The following is a 21,403-nucleotide window of genomic DNA, read 5'->3' on the forward strand; positions in this document are numbered from 1 at the left end:
ATTCAACTGACCTGACCTCAGTCTCCTTGAATTAAAAAGTAGGAAGAATAACATCTACCTTTGAGGGTTTTGAGAATAGATGAGAGGACAACTATTGAGTGCTTGGCACAATGACTGACGTATAGTTGGGGCTCGATAGACACATTCCAATAATGAATGACCATGTAAAGTGCTACTGCTATGCCAGAAGCTGGCGCACACTTGGTAACTGGTTGTCACCGACATTCCTTTAAGCAGAGTTGAGTTTCACCCCACTCCAGTACTCTTGCCTGGAAAATCCCATGGACGGAGGAGCCTGGTAGGCTGCGGTGCATGGGGTCGCTAAGAGTCGGACACGACTGAGCGACTTCACTTTCACTTTTCACTTTCATACATTGGAGAAGGAAATGGCAACCCACTCCAGTGTTCTTGCTGGAGAATCCCAGGGCCAGGGGAGCCTGGTGGGCTGCCATCTATGGGGTCGCACAGAGTCGGACACGACTGAAGTGACTTAGCAGCAGCAGCAGCAGGGTTTACCAGTAAAATGAGTGTCCCAGAATTCAGCCACGTCACTCAGAGCCGCAGCTCTGCTGTGAAACAATTTCTGAACCAAAGGCACAATCACTCAGTTATAGGATTGGACTCTTGGGGGGTTCTGAAACAACAGCAGGCAAAATTTTAGGAATCAGAGAATCATCACAGTACATACTAATTGGCTGCCCTTCCATGGCTCTCACCCGGCTTTAGCTATCTTCCTCGGATGGAGAGGAAGCAGATCTTTGAAACATGAGCATTTCACACAGAGTTCTGATCTAGTAGAAAGGCTGTGGTGCACAAGTGTGTCCAGCAGACTCTTCCAGGGGTAGTCCTTGGCAGGGAAGCTCACCTTAAGCATCTCTCATTAGCTTCCTGTGCCTGAACGTTGCATGACCTGGATGCCACCAGCACCTCAGCCACCTTCCTCCCACTGGCTCTGTACTGGCAGGAAGGACAGTGTTGAAAAAATTGAGATAGCTGGGTACCCCATGACAACTCGCCACCTCAACGGTGGGCCACTGGGTCTCTTTTACCTCGCAGGGGCAGTTTTGCTTTTAGTGCTAAGGTAAAGCTTGCCGGTGTCATCCAGGGACTTCAGCAGACAATGCACGTAAGTATTTCAGAAGCATATCCTCAGGGCACGGATGTTAATAAGCCACTTTGTTGAGTGTTTATATATCACTTGTTATGGGCCAAGGTATCATGGGGAATCAAGGATGAAGATGACATAGCATTGCTTTCAAGGAGCTCACAGTCTAGTAGGAAAGACAGACATGCACTCAACTGATAGACTTAATAAAGGAAGCATAAACAGTTTGGTGGAGCTATTCAGCCCTCAGTTGACTTGTAGGATTCTCCTATTTTCTTAACCATGTACTCCAGTAGACAGAACACACCCACACCATTGGATCTGCCTATCCACCACACAAGTGCCAGTTTCTGAGGGTCGCCTCTCAATTCCTGGCTAGTGGTTTCCCTGTCTAGCCTCGACATGGAAACGTCTCCCTCTCGGTCTATCTGCACCAGCCTTGGACTGATGCCTGCCCTTGTTTCATAGCTCTCCACCATTATAGACATGCTGGAAGGAGCTTTCTACGGCTTGGATCTCCTGAAGCTGCATTCAGTTACCTCCAAACTGGTGGGGCGAGTGGACAAACTGGAGGAGGTAAGGAAGGTTCTAGATTTCTGTATCTTTCTCTTGATCAAACCTCAAAGTGTATCAAAGTTAACCATAGCCTTTTTTTTTTTCAGAAAGCACATACCCTGGTTATGTTTAACTCATTGTTCTTTGGAAAGAAAGAAATATACATAAAACACTCATCCCAAATCATGCCAAATTGTTGGTGATGAAAAGAAATAGCGAAATATAAATGTAAACACCTTCTTTTTTCCATATATAAGAACCACTAAACAATGTATATCTACTTTCCCCTTGACTTTGAGGGAACTTAGAGCTGAATAAAATGTAAAAAGTACAATAAGCATCTTACTTCATATTTTAAGGTGGAGTCATCTCTCTGCTGGGTATATGGTTATTAATTTCCTTTTTTAAAGAAACTATTCTGGTGCATGTTTCTGTGTGTGTCAGAGAGGAGGGGCAGTAATCCATTTCAAATCCATTTTAGAAAAAAAGACATAAAATGTTTACTAATAAATAACACCCCTTATTGGAAACCATTCAGGCTGCTCACCCCCAGGAAAAGGAGACTAGTAATGTAATGTCCATAGACAGAGACGCATTTGTATGACTGAGTTCTAGAGAGATGCACAACTGGAGCTATGGTTTTCACAGCTGATGGGAGATTGAAGTCGTAAACAGTAATGTTGACATTGATTTGTTGTTGTAATGCTTCAACATGCAAATAAGAAACCACGTAATTATCAGAAAAGGCATGATCATCGTTCAGCCTGATTGATGAGCAGTTTATTGACTGGCATCCAGTTCTTGAATGAATTCTTGAAGCAGTGGCTCAAAGAGCTGCTACTTCAAGTAGAAAACTATTTAATTTTTAGAATGTTAATGTAAGATAAATTTAATAATGAGATGACTGTAAATATACTATTATTCTTCATGAAAAAGTGGGCTTTTGGGGGTTTCTCTTGGAGAAGCTGAGGTTCCCTGATGGGTGATTAGTTGAGACAGCAGATGTAAGTAAGAAGTTGTAAGTAAGGCTCTTCAGGGGGGCAAAAAGAGCCACTGGACCAGGAGTCAGGACAGTGAATTACTCTGTTTGCCACTCCCATGCAGCCATATCTCACTTTTTCCATCTGTGAAGTGGGAAAGGTCCGCTGCCTACTTTGCATGTTTGCTGAGGGGATAGAAGTTGAACTAATTATTTCATAAATACTTTGAAACGGTTAAAAAAAACCAAGCACTCAGGTTATGACCAATGAGAGAGTGGGGGCAAATATCCCTCTGTTGCTTTGCCAGGAAAACTGGGACAAGGATGATGAAACATTATGGTTTCAAGGATTGATTTCAGCATACTCCTTACACTCCTAAAAATGTTCCCAGAAAGAGAACACCACATACAGATGGCCAACAAACACATGAAAAGATGCTCAAGATCACTGATTATTAGAGAAATGCAAATCAAAACTACAATGAGATATCACCTCATACCTGTCAGAATGACCATCATCACCACTAGACCATTCAAGTATGACCTAAATCAAATCCCTTATGATTATACAGTAGAAGTGAGAAATAGGTATAAGGGACTAGATCTGATAGACAGAGAGCCTGATGAACTATGGATGGAGGTTCCTGACATTGTACAGGAGACAGGGATCAAGACCATTCCCAAGAAAAAGAAATGCAAAAAAGCAAAATGGCTGTCTGAGGAGGCCTTACAAATAGCTGAGAAAAGAAGAAACGTGAAAAGCAAAGGAGAAAAGGAAAGATATTCCCATTTGAATGCAGAGTTCCAAAGAATAGCAAGGAGAGATAAGAAAGCCTTCCTCAATGATCAGTGCAAAGAAATAGAGGAAAACAATAGAATGGGAAAAACTAGAGATCTCTTAAGGAAAATACGAGATACCAAGGGAACATTTCCTGAAAAGATGGGCTCGATAAAGGACAGAAATGGTAGCAGAACCATTAGGTTCTAACCATTCTGTTAGGTAGGTAACCTAACAGAAGCAGAAGATATTAAGAAGAGGTGGCAAGAATACACAGAAGAACTGTACAAAAAAGATCTCATGACCCAGATAATCATGATGGTGTGGTCACTCACCTAGAGCCAGACGTTCTGGAATGTGAAGTCAAGTGGGCCTTAGGAAGCATCACTAGGAACAAAGCTAGTGGAGGTGATGGAATTCCAGCTGAGCTCTTTCAAATCCTGAAAGATGATGCTGTGAAAGTGCTGCACTCAATATGCCAGCAAATTTGGAAAACTCAGCAGTGGCCACAGGACTGGAAAAGGTCAGCTTTCATTCCAATCCCAAAGAAAGGCAATGCCAAAGAATGCTCAAACTACTGCACAATTGCACTCATCTCACATGCTAGTAAAGTAATGCTCAAAATTCTCCAAGCCAGGCTTCAGCAATACATGAACCGTGAACTTCCAGATGTTCAAGTTGGTTTTAGAAAAGGCAGAGGAACCAGAGATCAAATTGCCAACATCCGCTTGATCATCGCAAAAGCAAGAGAGTTCCAGAAAAACATCTATTTCTGCTTTATTTACTATGCCAAAGCCTTTGACTGTGTGGATCACAACAAACTGTGGAAAATTCTTCAAGAGATGGGAATACCAGACCACCTGACCTGCCTCTTGAGAAACCTGTGTGCAGGTTAGGAAGCAACAGTTAGAACTAGACATGAAACAGACTGGTTCCAAATAGGAAAGGAGTACGTCAAGGCTGTATATTGTCACCCTGCTGATTTAACTTATATGCAGAGTACATCATGAGAAATGCTGGGCTGGAGGAAGCACAAGCTGGAATCAAGATTGCCGGGAGAAATATCAATAACCTCAGATATGCAGATGACACCACCCTTATTGCAGAAAGTGAAGAACTAAAGAGTCTCTTGATGAAAATGAAAGAGGAGAATGAAAAAGTTGGCTTAAAGCTCAACATTCAGAAAACTAAGATCATGGCATCCGGTGCCATCACTTCATGGCAAGTAAATGGGGAAACAGTGGAAACAGTAAGAGACTTTATTTTTTTGGGCTCCAAAATCACTGCAAATGGTGATTGCAGCCTTGAAATTAAAAGACGCTTGCTCGTTGGAAGGAAAGTTATGACCAACCTAGACAGCATATTAAAAAGCAGAGACATTACTTTGTCAACAAATGTCTGTCTAGTTAAGGCTATGGTTTTTCCAGTAGTCATGTATGGATGTGAGAGTTGGACTATAAAGAAAGCTGAGTGCAGAAGAATTGATGCTTTTGAACTGTGGTGTTGGAGAAGACCCTTGAGAGTCCCTTGGACTGCAAGGAGATCCAACCAGTTCATTCTAAAGATCAGTCCTGGGTGTTCATTGGAAGGACTGATGTTGAAGCTGAAACTCCAATACTTTGGCCACATGATGTGAAGAGTTGACTCATTTGAAAAGACCCTGATGCTGACAAAGATTGAGGGCAGGAGCAGAAGGGGGAGACAAAGGATGAGGTGGTTGGATGACATCACCAACTCAATGTACATGGGTTTGGGTGGACGCCGGGAGTTGGTGATGGACAGGGAGGCCTGGCATGCTGCGGTTCATGGGGTCGCAAAGAGTCAGACACGGCTGAGCGGCTGAACTGAACTGAACTGAACTGATGTGTAAAACAGATAACTGATGCGAAGCTGCTGTGTAATACAGGGAGCTTCACCCTGTACTCTGTGATGACCTAGAGGAGTAGGATGGGGATCGGGGTGGGAGGGAGACACAAGAGGGAAGGTATACAAGTATACTTGTGGCTGCTTCATGTTGCTGTATGGCAGAGACCAACACAACATTGTAAAGCAATTATCCTCCAATTAAAAAATTTTTTAAAAGATAGAGAACACCAGACCTTCTCAACCTACCCAATGCCTTAACTCCCTCAGTTCTGGGATGAAGTGCTGTCTGAAATGGCCATTTGCTCTGGGAGGGTTGGTAGGTCCATAGTCACTTCAGTTGTGAGGTCTAATGAGCGGGGTCAGGGTACTGGAGCCCAAACTTGGAGGCAGGCCAAGGTGGCCAATAGGATCTTGCCAGTCTACTCTGATCTCCCCACTCCTCCTGGAGGGGCTGCCTAAGGGAATCAGGCCACTTGGCATCTTGAGTCTTTCCTTTCCTGATAGGAATAGCTAGACTGAATGGTCAACACCATTCTACTACCAATGGACTTCATGCAGGCTTGGGATTCTTTCTCCTTTCTAGAACCACCTTCTGATTCTTTCAGATGGGTTCAAAAGGAATCGGACCAGGATCCAACTGGACCTTCGAAGTTGAAAAGTACCTTCTTTCTCTCGGCCCCTAGAACCATCCAAATGTGTAGGAACAGCAATGACAGCCTCCTCTTCTGCTTTTACCTGACCTTAGCAGCCACATATTTTTCATTCTCTCTGGAGAACACAGCCTGGGGAAGATGGCTCTGGGGGTAGAACACAGTGTTCATGAGGCCAAGGTCAGGCACTCAGCCTCCGAGAAGGCCAGTGGGCTGAGCTTTGTTGAAGGGCTATAATCTGTTTCCAGCCTTGTCTAGCAGCTGAGCCCTCTCCGCGGGCAAAGGATGGGGCTGTGGGTGAATTTGGTGCAGTGCCGCTACCCAGCAGTATCTATCTTCTGAACAGTCACACAGTCACTGGGTTTTCGCCAAAACTAACCATAGTTACATTGATGAGAGCTATCTCTTTTTCAGAACTATGGAATGTTTAGTAGCAAGAACTGGAACCTTTATAATCATACTCATCATCATCATCATCCCTTATATTTGTATAGCATTAGTGGTTTTACTTAGTGGCTTCCCTGGGGGCTCAGTGGTAAAGGATCTGCTGGCAATGCAGGAACTACAGGAGACATGGGTTCAACCCCTGAGTCAGGAAGATCCCCTGGAGGAGGGCATGGCAACCCACTCCAGTATTCTTGGCTGGAGAATCCCGTGGACAGTGGAGCCTGGTGGGCTATAGTCCATGTGGTCACAAAGAGTTGGACACGAGTGAAGCGACTTAGCAGCAGCAGTAGTAGTTTTAAAGCATCCCATTTACATTTAGATTCTTTGTTCCTATGAGCTGGACAAGACATGAGACCAAAGGAGATTAAATGGCTTTCCTGCAGGCACAGTGCTGGGAAAGAATAGGCTGGGCCTCCGGTCTTCTGGTTCCTTGTCCAGGCTCTTTCTAATAAACCTTATAAGCTTCTTCAAATCATTGCTAGTTGCCCTGGGAGCGTCAGTTTTTCCTAACCAGAACTTATAGCAGTAGTCCTTCCAAGGGAATTTCTAGGCAGAACCATGGCCATATCCCATAAATCCTGTTAAACAGGATTAAAGCTGAGTTAGGGAAGGTCCCATCCCGTGAAAGTTTCCCCAACAGGAGCCCAGCATGACGAGGTGCTTTGGTGTGACAGTGAATAATGTCTGGGCCTCGGCCCACAGACCAGAGTCTCTTGTCTTTGGGTCTGGGCACTCGTCTCCTGGCTCTTGCTGGCCAACTCTGTCTGCAGTCTGCGTACATTGAAAAGGCAGAATGTTGGGTAAATGGGAAAAACACTCCTTCTCCAGCCTGACTCTGCAGGAGGAATGGAATTGAACCTCTGCTCCTGGTCTTTGGATATTCTTGAATCCCAAGGAGAGTTCTTTGGAGGTCAGACCAGACGAAAGGGGTCAAATGGAGGGGCATTTTGCCCAGAGTAAGATCAGAACTTGGCAGAAGAAGCAGGCACATACACATGTGTACATCTACCTTGGCTCTGTAGGAGGATTTAAGAATGGAAACTCCATTTGCAGATGAAAGAGGAAGGAAGGAGAGAGAAATGGAATCTGAACTGTTGAGAATCTCACCTCTTGGTAAAGTGAGCTCTGGGAGCTCTGCTTGGTGGAGTGACTTTGGTTGAGCTTGTGTTTTAAATGGTGAATAATAGCACATGCATAGGAAAGTGCATAAACAATGAATACACAGCTTAGCAAATCATTATAAAGCAAATACCCATGCAACCACCACCCAGCTCAAGAAACAGAGCAATGCTAACACCCCAAAAGCTCCCCACATGCCCTCTTCCCACTTATTGCTGCTAAGTCGCTTCAGTCATGTCCGACTCTGTGCAACCCCAAGATGGCAGCCCACTAGGCTCCTCTGTCCCTGGGATTTTCCAGGCAAGAATACTGGAGTGGGTTGCCATTTCCTTCTCCATCCACCTATTAGGTTGGTGCAAATGTAATTACGGTTTTGGACCATGAATTTTAAATCATTTTAACTAGACTCAAACACAGCTGTATTAATCAAAACTAGGAACCATTACAATAAACACGTTTTTGCCAATGAGAAATATTTGATTATTCCTGTAGCATAAAAATCCATGCTTTGGGATTCAACAAACTCTTGGAAAGCATTTTCTGCATCCTGCTGGCTGTGGAAACATTTTCCTTGCAAAAAGTTGTCAAGATGCTTGAAAAAGTAGTAGTGGGTTGGCAAGAGGTCAGGTGAATATGGTGGATGTGGCAAAACTTGGTAGCCCAATTCATTCAACTTTTGAAGTGTTGGTTGTGCAATGTGTGGTTGGGCGTTGCCGTGGAGAAGAATTGGGTCCTTTCTGCTGACTGATGCAGGGTGCAGGCATTGCAGTTTTCATTGCATCTAATCGATCTGCTGAGCGTACTTCTCAGATGGAATGGTTTCACCAGGATTCAGAAAGTTGTAGTGGATCAGACTGGCAGCAGACAACCAAACAGTGACCATGACTTTTTGGTGCAAGTTTGGCTTTGGGAAGTGCTCTGTAGCTTCTCGGTCCAACCACTGAGCCAGTTATCGTATACAATCCACTTTCCATCACATATCACAATCCAATTGAGAAATGGTTCATTGTTGTTGCCTAGAATAAGAGAAGAGAGCACTTCAAAATGACGAGTTTTTGAAATTTCCAGACAGCTCATGAGGCACCCACTTACTGAGCTTTTCACCTTTGCAGTTTGTTTCAAATGCCAACTACTGTAGGATGGGTGATGTTGAGTTCTCTGCCAACTTCTCATGTAGTTGTAAGAGGATTAGGTTTGATGATGGCTCTGAGTTGTCATCGTCAACTTCTTATGTCCAGCCACTGTGTCCCTCAGCTTCAAGGCTGTCAACTCTTGCAAAACTTCTTGCACTGTACACCACTGCGCGGTATGTTCATTAGCAGTTCCTGGACTAGTTGCGTGGCTGATGTTGCAAGATGGCATGCCACTTTGCAACCCATTTTTTAACTCAAATAAGAAAATTTCTCGAATTTGCTTTCTCACTTCATTTCCATAGTCTAAGGTAAATATAAAACAGCGAGTAATGTCATAAGCAAGAAATGCACATTAAAATGAGGTATAACATGGCCACATTTATTTAGAATATATTCCACATCAAATGGCAAATTTCAACAATGCAAAACCTGAGTTCCTTTCACCCCAGCCGAATACATCCCATCCTTGAAAGGAACCTCTGTCCTTAACTTTGTTAATCATCTTCCTCACTTTTCTTTACAGTTTCGTTACCTAAAGATACATCCCTAAATATAATAGTTTTGTTTTTTAACTTTAAATGCATAGAATCCTATAGAAGTATGTGTGTGTGTTAAGTTTCTTTCATTCAACGTAAAGTTTTTATGTCAATTCTGTGGCTTTTAGCTCATTCATTTTTATTCCTGTGTAGTATTCTAGTGTGAGATTATACCACAATTTGCTGATCTTGCCTACTGGTGGTGAATATGGGTGTTATTTTTAGTTTTGTAATTCATAGTAGCCCCAGGAGCACCCCTCTAAAAGCCCATCCCATACATGCATACATTTCTTTATGATATGTAAGTAGGAATGAAACTACTGGGCTGTTATGCTTATCACCAGTTTTAAGGGATACGATTGGCCTTCCACGTTCACATGTTTTGCATTAGTAGATTCAACCCACTGTGGCCAAAATATTGGAGCTTCAGCTTCGGCATCTGTCCTTCCAATGAATAAAATGGTGTAGTATTTGCATGAAACCCACAGACATCTTACCATATACTTTAACTCATCTCTAGATTACTCACAATACCTAATACAATGCAAATGTTATGTCAATATGTGGCAAATTCAATGTTTGTTTTTTGGAGTTTTCTGGAATTTTGGGGGGAATATTTATGATCCACCTGATGCAAAGAGCTAATGGAAAAGACCCTGGGATGCTGGGAAAGATTGAGGGCAGGAGGAAAAGGGGGTGACAGGATCAGATGGTTGGATGGCCTCATAAACTCAATTGACAAGAGTTTGAGCAAACTCCAGGAGATAGTGAAGGACAGAGAAGCCCTGGTGTGTTTCAGTCCACAGGGTCAAGAAGAGTCTAACACAACTGAGCGACTGAACAACAACATCATTTTATATAAAGGACTTGAATGGATTCTCTTATCTGTTCTTGGGGGTCTTAGAACTAATTTCCTGCAGATACCAAGGGACAACTTTATTGCCATATTGTTCTCCCAATGGCACCTCTAGCAGGGTGCGGATACTCCATATGGACACATTCTTACTGAAACTTGGAATTGACAGACTTCCTAATTTTTATAAATTTGGAGCATGTATCTTAGTATAACCATTTCATTGTGTTTCAAAAACTTACACCTCAAAACATCTTTCCTATTCATGTAGTGGAGGCCTGAAACTGCATGGGCATTCCTCTAGAACTGGTCCAAGTAAAAGGAACATCTAAGGTGGCCAGTGGTCCAAGAACCTTCAGTGTGGTAGATCCAGACTGACCCCTTTTGGAAAATGGCTGGGAAAGGGAAGGCGATGCAGGAAGTAGCGGTATGTGTTGGAGTTGAGGTGGGTGTAGGCACAAAATACGGGCTTCCCAGCTGACACTAGTGGTAAAGAACTTGCCTGCCAACGCATAAGACGGAAGAGATGTGGGTTCGATCCCCGGGCGGGACGATCCCCTGGAGAAGGGAATGGCAACCCACTCCAGAATTCTTGCCTGGAGAATCCCATGGACAGAGGAACCCGGCAGGCTACGGTCCACAGGGTCGCAAAGAGTCGGACACGGCTGAGCACCTAAGCACAGCACAGGAACAGAGCATAGGTGCCAGGAGAGATAGGAATTAGAAGTCTAGAAGGAAAAGCTGCAGCTTCCAAGGCAAAGGCAGAACCTGTTCCTTGCATGACCCTTTTCACGCAATGGCACAGATTCAGCTCAGAAGACTTTTGCTCTGACCGCGCTCAGAGATACAAATACTTGTAGGCTGCCCAGGCCTAAAAATGCCTTCTGATGGCAGCAGGACAGGAGGCAGGGGTACAGCTGTGGTGCCACACACTGCTTCCAGGAGTAGATTTATTCTCGAAGTAAAGAAAAAGACAAACAGAGGGACAGGTCATTAAAATAATTTATTCTAGCTTCAAGGCTTTAGTTGAATTAAGTCATGCCCATAAAAACTGCAAAACTTTGTGAAGAAATGCCCCACCCCCACCGTAGCTGCAGGACACCTGTCAACATTTATAATTACTTGGATGTGACTGTTTACACATGTGCTCTTGCATATGTGTGGGTGCCTAGCCCAGGGTCTTAAAATAGATGCATGCCTACACGCTTTCCAAAGCGTGATTTCTGTTGCCCAACTGTATGTGTGTGGCTCCTTGCCTCGCACCTGCCTGCTTGAGTTTGCAAACCCCATCCATGAATACAGTGGCGCTGCGGAACCTCGTGTGTCATCTGAAGGCGTTTCTCCTGATAGTGCTGCATCCAAGTGAGACTTAAAGTCTACAATGGATTTACCAGACCCAGAGCTGGCCCTCTCCCCAGAATGTGCTGGCATGAGCCTTGCTGAGGGCTTCTCCCCCAGACATAAGGATTTGGTGGCCTTTGTGTGTTTCTGGTCTGGAAGGCAAGATCAAAAGATCGTTGCTGACACTGGGGGATATATCTCTTTACCAGCTAATGGGGAAATGTAACTTTCGTCTGTGCAGACCAGGCCATGAGTTAGGGGAGCTGTCTCTTTCCAAGCCTCTCCTTTCTGCCCTCCCTCCACTCACATCGAGACCCCAGGTGCAGTCTTCTGACCACTCACAGGAGGGTTTTCTGCAAATCATTTCACTCTCCTCCTCACTCCAGTGTGGCCTTGGAAAGGAGTGTCACTCACCCTGCCTACCAGAGTGTCCTCATCTGTGAAACGGGAAAGGATCGGAGATAAGAGTTCTAAGATATATTTCAGTTCCAATGTTAACTCAATTCACATCTTAGTAAGGGCTCAGGTCAATATATTACCTCTCCTGGGGTTGTATACACTTCAAATCTAATTTGTCACTGTGGCATGAAAGGTTTTCTTCTTGGCTAAAGGGGTTTATGGTGTGAGCATCCGTCCTACATCCACTGGCCTAGAAATAGCTTGGAGCTGCCACGACCTAAGGGACTGCATGGCTATACTTACAGGGTTGGTCATCAGAGGCCTAGAACTTCTTGCTCTTTATGTGTTTGACTATCTTCCAGGCTCTGAACATCTTGAGGACAACCTGGGTCTAAGTTATTTTTGTTTGCTGGATTTTAGCCCCACACAGGGTGTGGGCCAAATGCTCAACAGCTGTGTGGTTGCAGGAGTGATGGAACACGTCAGCCGGCCACCCTCTGCAGCACGGGCCTGCCCACTGTCTGCATCAGCTGCGGTCAGGGATTGCGTGGCGCCCCAGCTGTCCCATCAGCTGGAGCGCCGGCTGCTTCTAGCTGCTGTCCCCCTGCAGCTCTCCTCCGGGGGCTGCAGACAGCTGTCTTCAGGGGTGGCTGTCCCAGGCAGCCTGGTCCTATCATGTCCTGGAGGCCTCTGAGGAGGTGGGGCAGGGTGAGTTGACGGGAACTCCGAGCCCTGCCACCAGGTCCAGTGACCCCCCGACACCGCCTCAAGTCACTCCCACAAGGAGCCCGCTCCCCCCACCCTCAAGCTCGCCATCTGCACCTGAGTCCTGTGTCTCAGCTGGGGGCTGGACGTGCCTGCTCCACAAGTTGGCACCGTGCTTCGGCCCAGGTGCAATCGCGCTTCGTCTCCTTCTACAGGGTCCTTCACATCACGCCAGCCTTGAGTCCTCACCTTCCTCCCTGTCCCAGCCACAGGACACCCTAGCCCCCTTCCCCTTTTCTACCTGCATGTCTGTTACCAAGATCCCGAGAGTCCATCCCACCCCACCTTCAGCTCCACGCGTCAAGCCCTGTTTTGTGCCTGGCATTGTGCTGCATGCCCCCCTTCATTCATTCTCCAAACCAAGCCTGGGAGGCAGGTATCATTATTCCGACCTCCTCCAGCTGGGGCCTGGAGAGGTCCCAGCCTTATGTGGTTGCATAAAACCAGGTAGTGACTGGGCTGTGGGTTTCATACCTGATCTCCAGAGCCAGCACTTTGCCCACCATACCTCATCCCTGCTTCCGGTCGGGAGAGCAAGACCCCAGAGAACTGAGGGAGCCTTGACCCTGGTTGACTTTCCCTCGGGTCCCAACACTCTTGGCCGAGGCTGCCGCCTGCTCTCACCCAGGGGTGCCCATACTTGTCCCACTGCTGGACAAAGTCAGGATACGTCTGTACCCACGGAACAGCCCTTCCACCCACGTCCATTGCACCAGCGTGCACATCTGGTTGTGTCGGCCCTCCATGGCTCCTTAAAGCTGCCCTCTGACCAGCTGTGCTGCCCAGGGCTGACTGCCAGGGGTACCCCCAATTCCAGGGAAACCTACGTGGTTCCCCTTTTCCCAGGGGGATCTGCCTAGGTTGCACACTTCCTCCTCGCGGCCACCTGTGCCTCCGGCTGTGGTCAGAGCAGGACACCTGTCCCATCTGGCGAGGCGGGCTTGCTCTTAGAAGGCGCCCTTGATGCCCTGCTGCCTGCCCCCGGCACATGGCACTCCTTCTGGGAATACCTTTGGCCTAAGTCCCATGACACAGCTCCGCTTCAGTCATCCTGTCTGGCTGTCCTGCCTTCTGTGCCAGCCCTCTCTCCACCTACTCTTCCTTCCTCTTCCTCTCCCTCCTCACAGCACCAGGACCCTTGGCAGGGACGATGGGATGTGTTCACCCTGCAAGACGGGCACCCTTCCTGCTCCCTCTCCCACGTTGTCAGTGCTACGCACAGGCCAAGTTGCACACACCATAAATGTCATAGTCACAGCTGTCCCAGAGGGGAAGAGCCAGAGGCATGAGGTCATGGGGTTCGGCCTTCTCCCAGGGCAGGATGGAGAGTGTGCTGGGTAGGCAGCATCCCTGCTGCCCCCTGAGACACACCCCACAGAAGACCCTTGATATGAGGAAGGCAGAACCCCAGGGAGCAGTGGGGAGCCCTGCAAGGCCAGCATCCCCGGGGGAGAGGTGCCTGAGTGGGGGAGGGTGGCTAAGGAGGGGCATCTGCTGCTGCAGCCCTGGGGGACCCCAGCTGGCTCGGCCCAGCGGGCTGATGGGGTGAGGCTACCGCCAGCTTGGTGTTTATGCAGGCGGCTGGTGGGCTTTGCTGTTCCCAGGAGGGAAATAAAAAATATTGCTTCTCTGGGGTCTCAGGACCAGGCCTGTCTCAAACTCTCCTCTGTGGAAATCAAGAATAATGGTGCCTCACTAAAACCAGAAAGTGGCTTGGGCATTTCTAAATCAATGAGAAGGGGCCTTCCAGGGGCCTAGAAAACCCAAGGTCTAGAGGGCAGGGGCTAATTCCATGGGATTTTCCCCTGTGCCTCACAGCGAGTGTAAGGGCCACTGCTGACCCTGTCCAGGTGTTCAGGAATTGTGTGCACTCTTGTTTTACCAATACGGCTACTTAGGCCACACCATTGGGTCTGGGGTCCTGGGGCCATGGCTGGGCACAGAGGTGGACATGGTCCAGTCCCTTAGAGCTACGTCATTGACCTTCCCCATTAGTCAGAACCAGCATCTGTCACATCACCCCGACTTGCTTTCTTCACTGCACTTTTTACTAATTGATGCTTTCTTGTTGATTTCTTATTTATTGCTTACTTCCCCTCACGGAAGGTGGTCTTCAGGATCCTTGCTCTGGCATACCTTCAGTGCCCAGGGCTGAACACATGACCGCATTAATGAAGAAGTAGTGTATCGAACCCTGAACCTTCTGGGGCTTCACTCCACATCACAGGATGTGAGAATTACAGGAGATGCATAGGTGCTGCTCATTGCAGGGGCTTATGGATGATCAGAAATGCTTGGATCCCATGAAGGCACCAGGAACTTTTCCTGTCAGCCCCGGGAAGAACCTGGCTCCTGTAAAATAGCCTTTCTGACACATTTGGGCCCCTTTTCCATCAGCTATATCCAAGTTCCCTATATTTAAGACAGTGCTTCTCAAACTTCAATGTGTATGCAGACTGCCTGGGGATCTTGTTAAAACGCAGATTCTAATTCAGCAGGTCTGGGTCAAGTCGGAGCTTCTGCATTTCTTTCTTTTTTTCTTTTTTTAATCAAACTGCCTTTTATTTTTCAGGGACTCTTGCTCAGGTTAGTCTCCCCAAATCTTTATACTTTACGCAAATGTATTTCAATAAATGCGCACGTGTGTGCGCGCGCGCACACACACACACACACACACACACACACTTAGATTATGTAAAGCTTCCCATCACTATCTACCTTTCTTCCAAATCCTACAGTAAGAACAGAGCGTCCACATTTCTAACGAGCTCCTGAGTGGTGGAGTGATGCCTATGTTGTTGGTCTCTTTGAGTAGCAACTGGGAACCCTAGAGCAGGTCACAGGTATGGAGCGCTCTGTTTTGTCACAGGACAAAAATCTCTGGAACTGACAAGTCCCATAGCAACTGTTGCCATGAGCCTCTGAATTTAAACCAGCCAGTTTTCTGGCCCCATAGTAGGTAAAACTCCCACCCTATTACCTACCCTGTAGCATCTTAACCAGTCACCTGATGCCGCCCTTCCAGCAGGAATTTTCTGTCTTGAGGCCATAAAAATCGGCAGAGCCAGCCTCTGTTCTAACAGCGTCTCCCACTCTAATAAACTTTATTCTCCCTTCATTCTGCCTCATGTCTGGAAATTCATTTCCAACCTGTGCATAGACCATGACAGTAATATTCTATGAAAAATAACAACCACTTAGTACGTCCCATGCACTTCCACATATGTTAACTCATTCTTCGTTACAACCCACAGAGAGAGTGCTAGTGTTAACCCCGTTTTACACATGGACAAACGAAGCGCAGGGAGGTTAGGTAATTGGCCCAAGATAACAGGTCTAGCAGTAGCACCATCGAAATGTAAACCGGAAGGTTTCCTCCAGAATCCATGCTCTTAACCACTGCATTTGACTGACCCTGATAACACTTATCAGGAACGATACACATCCAGTGAAACCACTCATTCTGGGTATTCTTGAAACAACCTCCTCTCAAGGGCTTTAGCTCTCACACTTAATTCTGTGATGTTTAGGAAAGGCCGACTTGGCGTTAGCCCCACAGAACACATTGAGCCTTTCCAGTGCTCAGAACTTGGCGTGCGCTGAGATGCTATGAGCATGGCATGGCCAGTGGTCTGGAGCCTGGTTAGTTTTAACGAGCACCTCGTGGGCTCCTCTGGGCAGCCCACGTAGAGTCACTGGAGCCACAGTGTCTGGGCGTCACAGTCTGCCTATACGCCCCCTAGCTCTGAGCCACCGTGGCATCCCTCTAGGACAACAGCGGCATCTCACCAGACTGCAGACTGTGCCTGGCAGTGTCTGAGCTTTTGCACATCTCGTATCTGCCTGTCAAAGAAAGATGGAAAGTGTATACGTCCTCTGTTTACATGGTTACTTCCTCTATCACCCTCATTAACAGGGCCCAAAGGAGAATGTCACATCTAAAAATTCAGATGCTCATGGAAACCGTGGAATGGAGGCCAATGCTGGACAATGTTAAATCTCAGTGCAGTAAACTTCTCTAAAAATAAGTAGAGATGAAAGGGTACCTCTAAGTCTGTTGACAGCTGCCCAAGATTCAAATGCCATTCAGCCTAACCTTCTTCAGATGCTGCCTCTGATGCCTCTCGTCCACCCCTCCCTTTGAACGCCTGTATGGCATTTATAGAACCTGACCTGGTTGGTCATCTTTTTCTTGCAGTGGGGACCCTGTCTTCCCTGCAGTTGTCCCCCACAGAAACCCCCCCACCTCCCATCCCAGGACAGGAACACCAGAGGAATGAGAGGATTTCTTTCTGCCGTACTGTCCCCTAGACACACAGGAGGTCCTTACCAGTATTGGTTGGTAGAAATGTAGCTTTGGCCCTTTCTGGCATGAAGTGCATCTGGGACATGGGTAATTCGCCAAATAGGGGTCATTTAGGGAAACATTTTATGTGTGAATAGGAAAGTTTAAAGCCAGCCTACAATTTCTTATGTAAATAATGCTTTTTAAATGCTGGGGAGCCATAAAAAAAAAGGGTGAAGGGGCTTCCCTGGTGGTCCAGTGGTTAAGAATACACCTGCCAATGCTAGGTCACGGGTTTGATCCCTGGTCTGGGAAGATCCCACATGCTGCAGAGCAGCTAAGCCTGTGCACCAACTACTGAAGCCGTGTGCCTGGAGCCCGTGCTCTGCAACAAGAGAAGCCACTGCCGTGGGAAGCTCATGGACCACCGCAAGAGCAGCTCCCTCTCGCTGCAGCTAGAGAAAGCCCACCCACAGCGACTAAAACCCAGTGCAGTCAAAAATAGATAAATATTTTAAAAGGGTGAAACATTGCAACATGGATGCATCTAGAGAATATCAAACTAAGTCAGACAAAAACAAATATGACATGAACTCACTTATATGTAGAATATAAAAACAGTACAAAGGAATCTACATAAAAAACAGAAACAGATTCACAGACATATTAAGCAAACTATGTTTACCCAAGGGGAGAGGCAGAGGGGATAAATTAGGAATATGGGATCCACAGACACAAACTACTATACATGAAATAGATAAGCAATAAGGATTTACTGTAAAGCACGGGGAACTATAGTCAATATCTTGTAATAACCTATAATGGAAAATAATCTGAAAAAAATGTGTATGTATATAACTGAACCACTTTGCTGTAGACCTGAAACTAATACAATATTGTAAATCAATTAGAATTCAATTAAAAAAGATTTTTAAAAAGTGCTCCAAAGAATAGTTTGTGCTTATTAAAAAATCAGATTAAGTAGATTTCTTTGACCACCTCTTTTAAAATTGCCTAGAAGATCCTTCTTTCATTAATTGAGCCGTTGGTTCACATGTCAGGGGACACAAGCAAATGGAATTTTTCTGTAATGTTACTCATCACTGGTAAGAGCATACTGCGTACCCAGGATGGAAAAACAGCAGGTGTCCCAGTAGCTCGGGGACACGACAGTATTATTATTAGGAAAGCCATGGTGGTATTGGGAAGCATTTCCAGTCGTGAACACACTGGAGCCAAGCTGCCCTGGAAATGCCACCTGAGTCCAAGCACTGGTCCTCAACACAGGGCTGGATACTCCTGACGGCCCTGGTGGTTTCTGGTTGGTTTCTCAACCTGCCTGTTGAGTCTCTGGGCTCTGAGCAGGAGATGGCTGCTAGTTCCCTCCTGCTTGTCCTCAGAGCACTTTAAACAACTCCCTTTTAAAAATGTTCTCTCTTGCTAGGAAATAGCTAAAAACCTCACCAAGGAAAACGAGCAGATCAGAGAGGACGTGGAAGAAATTCGAACTGAGATGAACAAGCGAGGCAAAGAGAACTGCTCCAATAACATCCTGGACAGCATTCCGGACATCCGCTCGGCCCTACAGAGGGACGCGGCTGCAGCCTACACCCACCCCGAGGTATAGCCCCAGCCTCCGGGGGGCTCTGACCACAGCCCTCCGGAAAGTGTACGCCCACCACCTCACAGGTGCATGGAGCCTCCAGGCTTCAGTCTCCCACGGGCATGGTCTCATTTCATCTACTCAACCATCCTATAGGTCTGATGGGGCAGAAGTGGACCCCATTGCACTTAACATTGAAGCCCTGAGAGGTTCAGCCAGTGTTGAAGCCAGGACTCAAATCTGGGTCTCCTGAGTATCCGGCCCTGTTCTTTTTCTTATACTTCATGCTGCCTTTTCGAGCATCCCTTGCCTTTATAAGTTAGGTGGCTTGTCTGGGACCATTCTAGTTTACTCCTGCTGTCCTGGCCTGATTATCAATAACTCCTTCTTTCACTCTCAGAAGAGTCCCAGTGTGGAAGCAGTCAGCTGTGTGGTCCTCCCTGTTTGTAAGGGACTTTGTGAGGTACTAATACTTTCACCATCCATCATACCACGTGGTCCTCACCCCAGCTCTGGAAGGCAGCCTGAGGCCAACAGCAGTATCCTCACTTTGCAGAAGAGGAAACAGATCCAGGGATGCTCACAGTCTCCGTGGCTCAGCTGGGCGGTGGTGACAGGGGTCTCAGATCTCTGTCTCTGCCCAATCAGTCGTGTCTGGGTTGGTGCAATGAAACGAAATACTACCTCATGTGATTTGGGTGATGCTTAAAAATACCTCCCCATCTGATACCTGGTTCTTTTGGCTCTGGTTACCAAGTTATATTTGTGTGCTAATAGTTATATGTGTTGTTATTTATGTGTTATCTCCTAAATTGCTGCCTGTGAAATAGGAGCTAACCCGAAAAGAATGGAAGAGGAAACAGGTAAATTCTGGCAGCGGGACTTGCAGAGTGTGGATGCTATTAGCAAGGCAGGTCTGGATAAAAGTGTTGCTTACTTTTACTGGGCCACGGGTTGGTGGTGGACAGCAGAGCGTGGATTTCAGGTGACCCATTGCGGATCCCCTCAGCCTGGGGCAGGTGGGCAGGGTGTGGGTTGAGAGGGTCTGGGACACCGACAGCAAAGCCCTGAACTTGTGGCTCTATGTGCTGTGACACTGAAAAGGGCTGGGAAGTTTGCTGCAAAGGATTTGTTGCCTGGGTTGTTAAGAATCAGGGTAAGAGAGGAAGTAAGGTTAGGCCTGTGGGCTTGGAACTCTTGAGCAAAGAAACTCCCCAAGTGGTGCCAAGCAGGCAGCAGCTGTGGGTTTGGGGAACCTTGGGCATGTGTTCCAAAGGCAGGAGAGCAGGCAGATCAGGACTTTGGAGACAAGAGGCCCTGAAGAGAGTCTGGTGCCTACACCGCGCCCAATTTGTAACTTGAAATAAACCCATTTCCAAACCAGAAAATAAGTACAAGGAAGGCCAGTAATTTTCTGGCTTAGCCCACGATGACTCCATTGATGGTTTTTTTGAAATATCATGTATCTTCAAAAATTATTTTTATTCTCATTTTTGGGTGTTCTCGACATGCCAGTGACTGAGCGCATGTTTAGTCTGCTTGGTGGGTCACCCCTGAGCAAGTCTGAACTTGTAAAGCAAAGAGCCAGAGGACGTTTGCACCTTAAAGGAAACTGGAAGCACCCGTTCATCAGACCTGGGGCCCAGCGGCTCCTGTCACCGCCCGTGTGGCATCATCTGCCGCTCCGGCAGCTCCCTGACTTCAGTCCTCTCTGGCTCCAATTTCCCAGTCGACTGAGCTTGAGAATTCCATCCGTTGTCTTGATGACACATTATGTGGTATGTTCAGGAGCCCAGCTCAGATTTCCTGAGGGTAAACAGCAAACCAAATCAAATACACCAAACTCTTTTTCTCCTTGCTCAGCAAACCTTGCTCCCTCCTGAAATCCCCATTCACACACTGCTGAGGTTAGCACAATCCACCCAGTCAGGGTGGTGGTGGGGGTAGCCAGGGCCAGAGCAGGGCCAGAAAGGGGGGCGAGGTGAAGGAGAGGAGGCTAGACTCTTCCTCTCCCTTTTCCTGTCTCTTCAGTGAACCCCGTGTTGAAAAGGGGGTAAGTGGGGGGTCTGGGTTTGGTTGTTATTTTCAAGGTTCTTACGGATTCTGTCAGGGTTTTTTGGAATGGTGAATGGCCTTTGTTGGAGGCGTCTTTCCAAGAAGGTCCGTGCGTAGAGGGTTGGCAGGGGGCTCTGGGGGCTGGGTGGAGAGGTCAGGGTGGAACTGGGAACATGGGGACACCAGGAGTTGAAGTCATACAATGGTTTAACAGAGAGAGGAAACCAAAACTTGGGGGCTGCTGCTGCCCCATGCAGCCTGTCGCCAGCGGATCCAAGGAAATTATATGTTCTCTGGCAGAGGCTGTGCATGGTCTTGCTCCATCTCCTTGGCTGGGAGAGGGAACTGCAGTTCCCGCTCACCCCTAAAAGTCTGGAATTAAAGACAGTTCCTGGGGTTTGCCACGAAGAAATGACAACTTGCTTTTGCAATGCAGAGGGAAACCAAGGTCTGGCAATTAGATGGCCTGTGGCGTCTGAGTTGAGGGCTGGGGCCTCTTGTCAGCCTCCCAGGCAGCTCTTTCCTATGGGAAATGAGGAATCCCCATGTCTTCTGGACACCAGCCAGACCACGGCCCTGAGGACTTTTGGGATGGCAGCTGAGTTAGTCCTGTGGTGACAGCCGAGCACGATGTAGCTATAACAAGGTGGATCACAGGCTCTGAAGGCAAGCAGCCCTGGGTTATTCAATAGCGTTATGACTTAATAAGAGAAGGAAATGGCAACCACTCCAGTATTCTTGCCTGGAAAATCCCATGGACAGAGGAGCCTGGCAGGCTACAGTCCATGGGATCACAAAGAGTGACTGAGTGGCTTAACTTAGTAAGGGGCTTCCCAGGTGGTGCTAGTGGTAAAGAACCTGTCTGCCAACACAGAAGATATAAGAGACACAGGTTCGATCCCTGGGTTGGAAAGATCCCCTGGAGGAGGGCATG

At 47.1% G+C, this 21,403-nt stretch overlaps 1 protein-coding gene across 5 annotated transcripts in view; it reads left to right on the plus strand.

Annotated features, from left to right (window-relative positions):
• The window catches only part of OLFML2B (olfactomedin like 2B), a 45,277-nt gene that overhangs the window by 4,565 nt on the left and 19,309 nt on the right, over positions 1 to 21,403 (plus strand). For all 5 annotated transcript variants that reach the window (XM_043875716.1, XM_043875714.1, XM_043875715.1 and 2 more), the window contains exons 3-4: positions 1,574 to 1,681; positions 18,256 to 18,432. In XM_043875716.1, coding sequence (XP_043731651.1) covers positions 1,574 to 1,681; positions 18,256 to 18,432 — 285 coding nt within the window. The remainder of the gene's footprint in view (positions 1 to 1,573; positions 1,682 to 18,255; positions 18,433 to 21,403) is intronic.

Source organism: Cervus elaphus, chromosome 20 (assembly GCF_910594005.1).
Source record: "Cervus elaphus chromosome 20, mCerEla1.1, whole genome shotgun sequence".
In the NCBI taxonomy this organism is placed as follows: domain Eukaryota; kingdom Metazoa; phylum Chordata; class Mammalia; order Artiodactyla; family Cervidae; genus Cervus; species Cervus elaphus.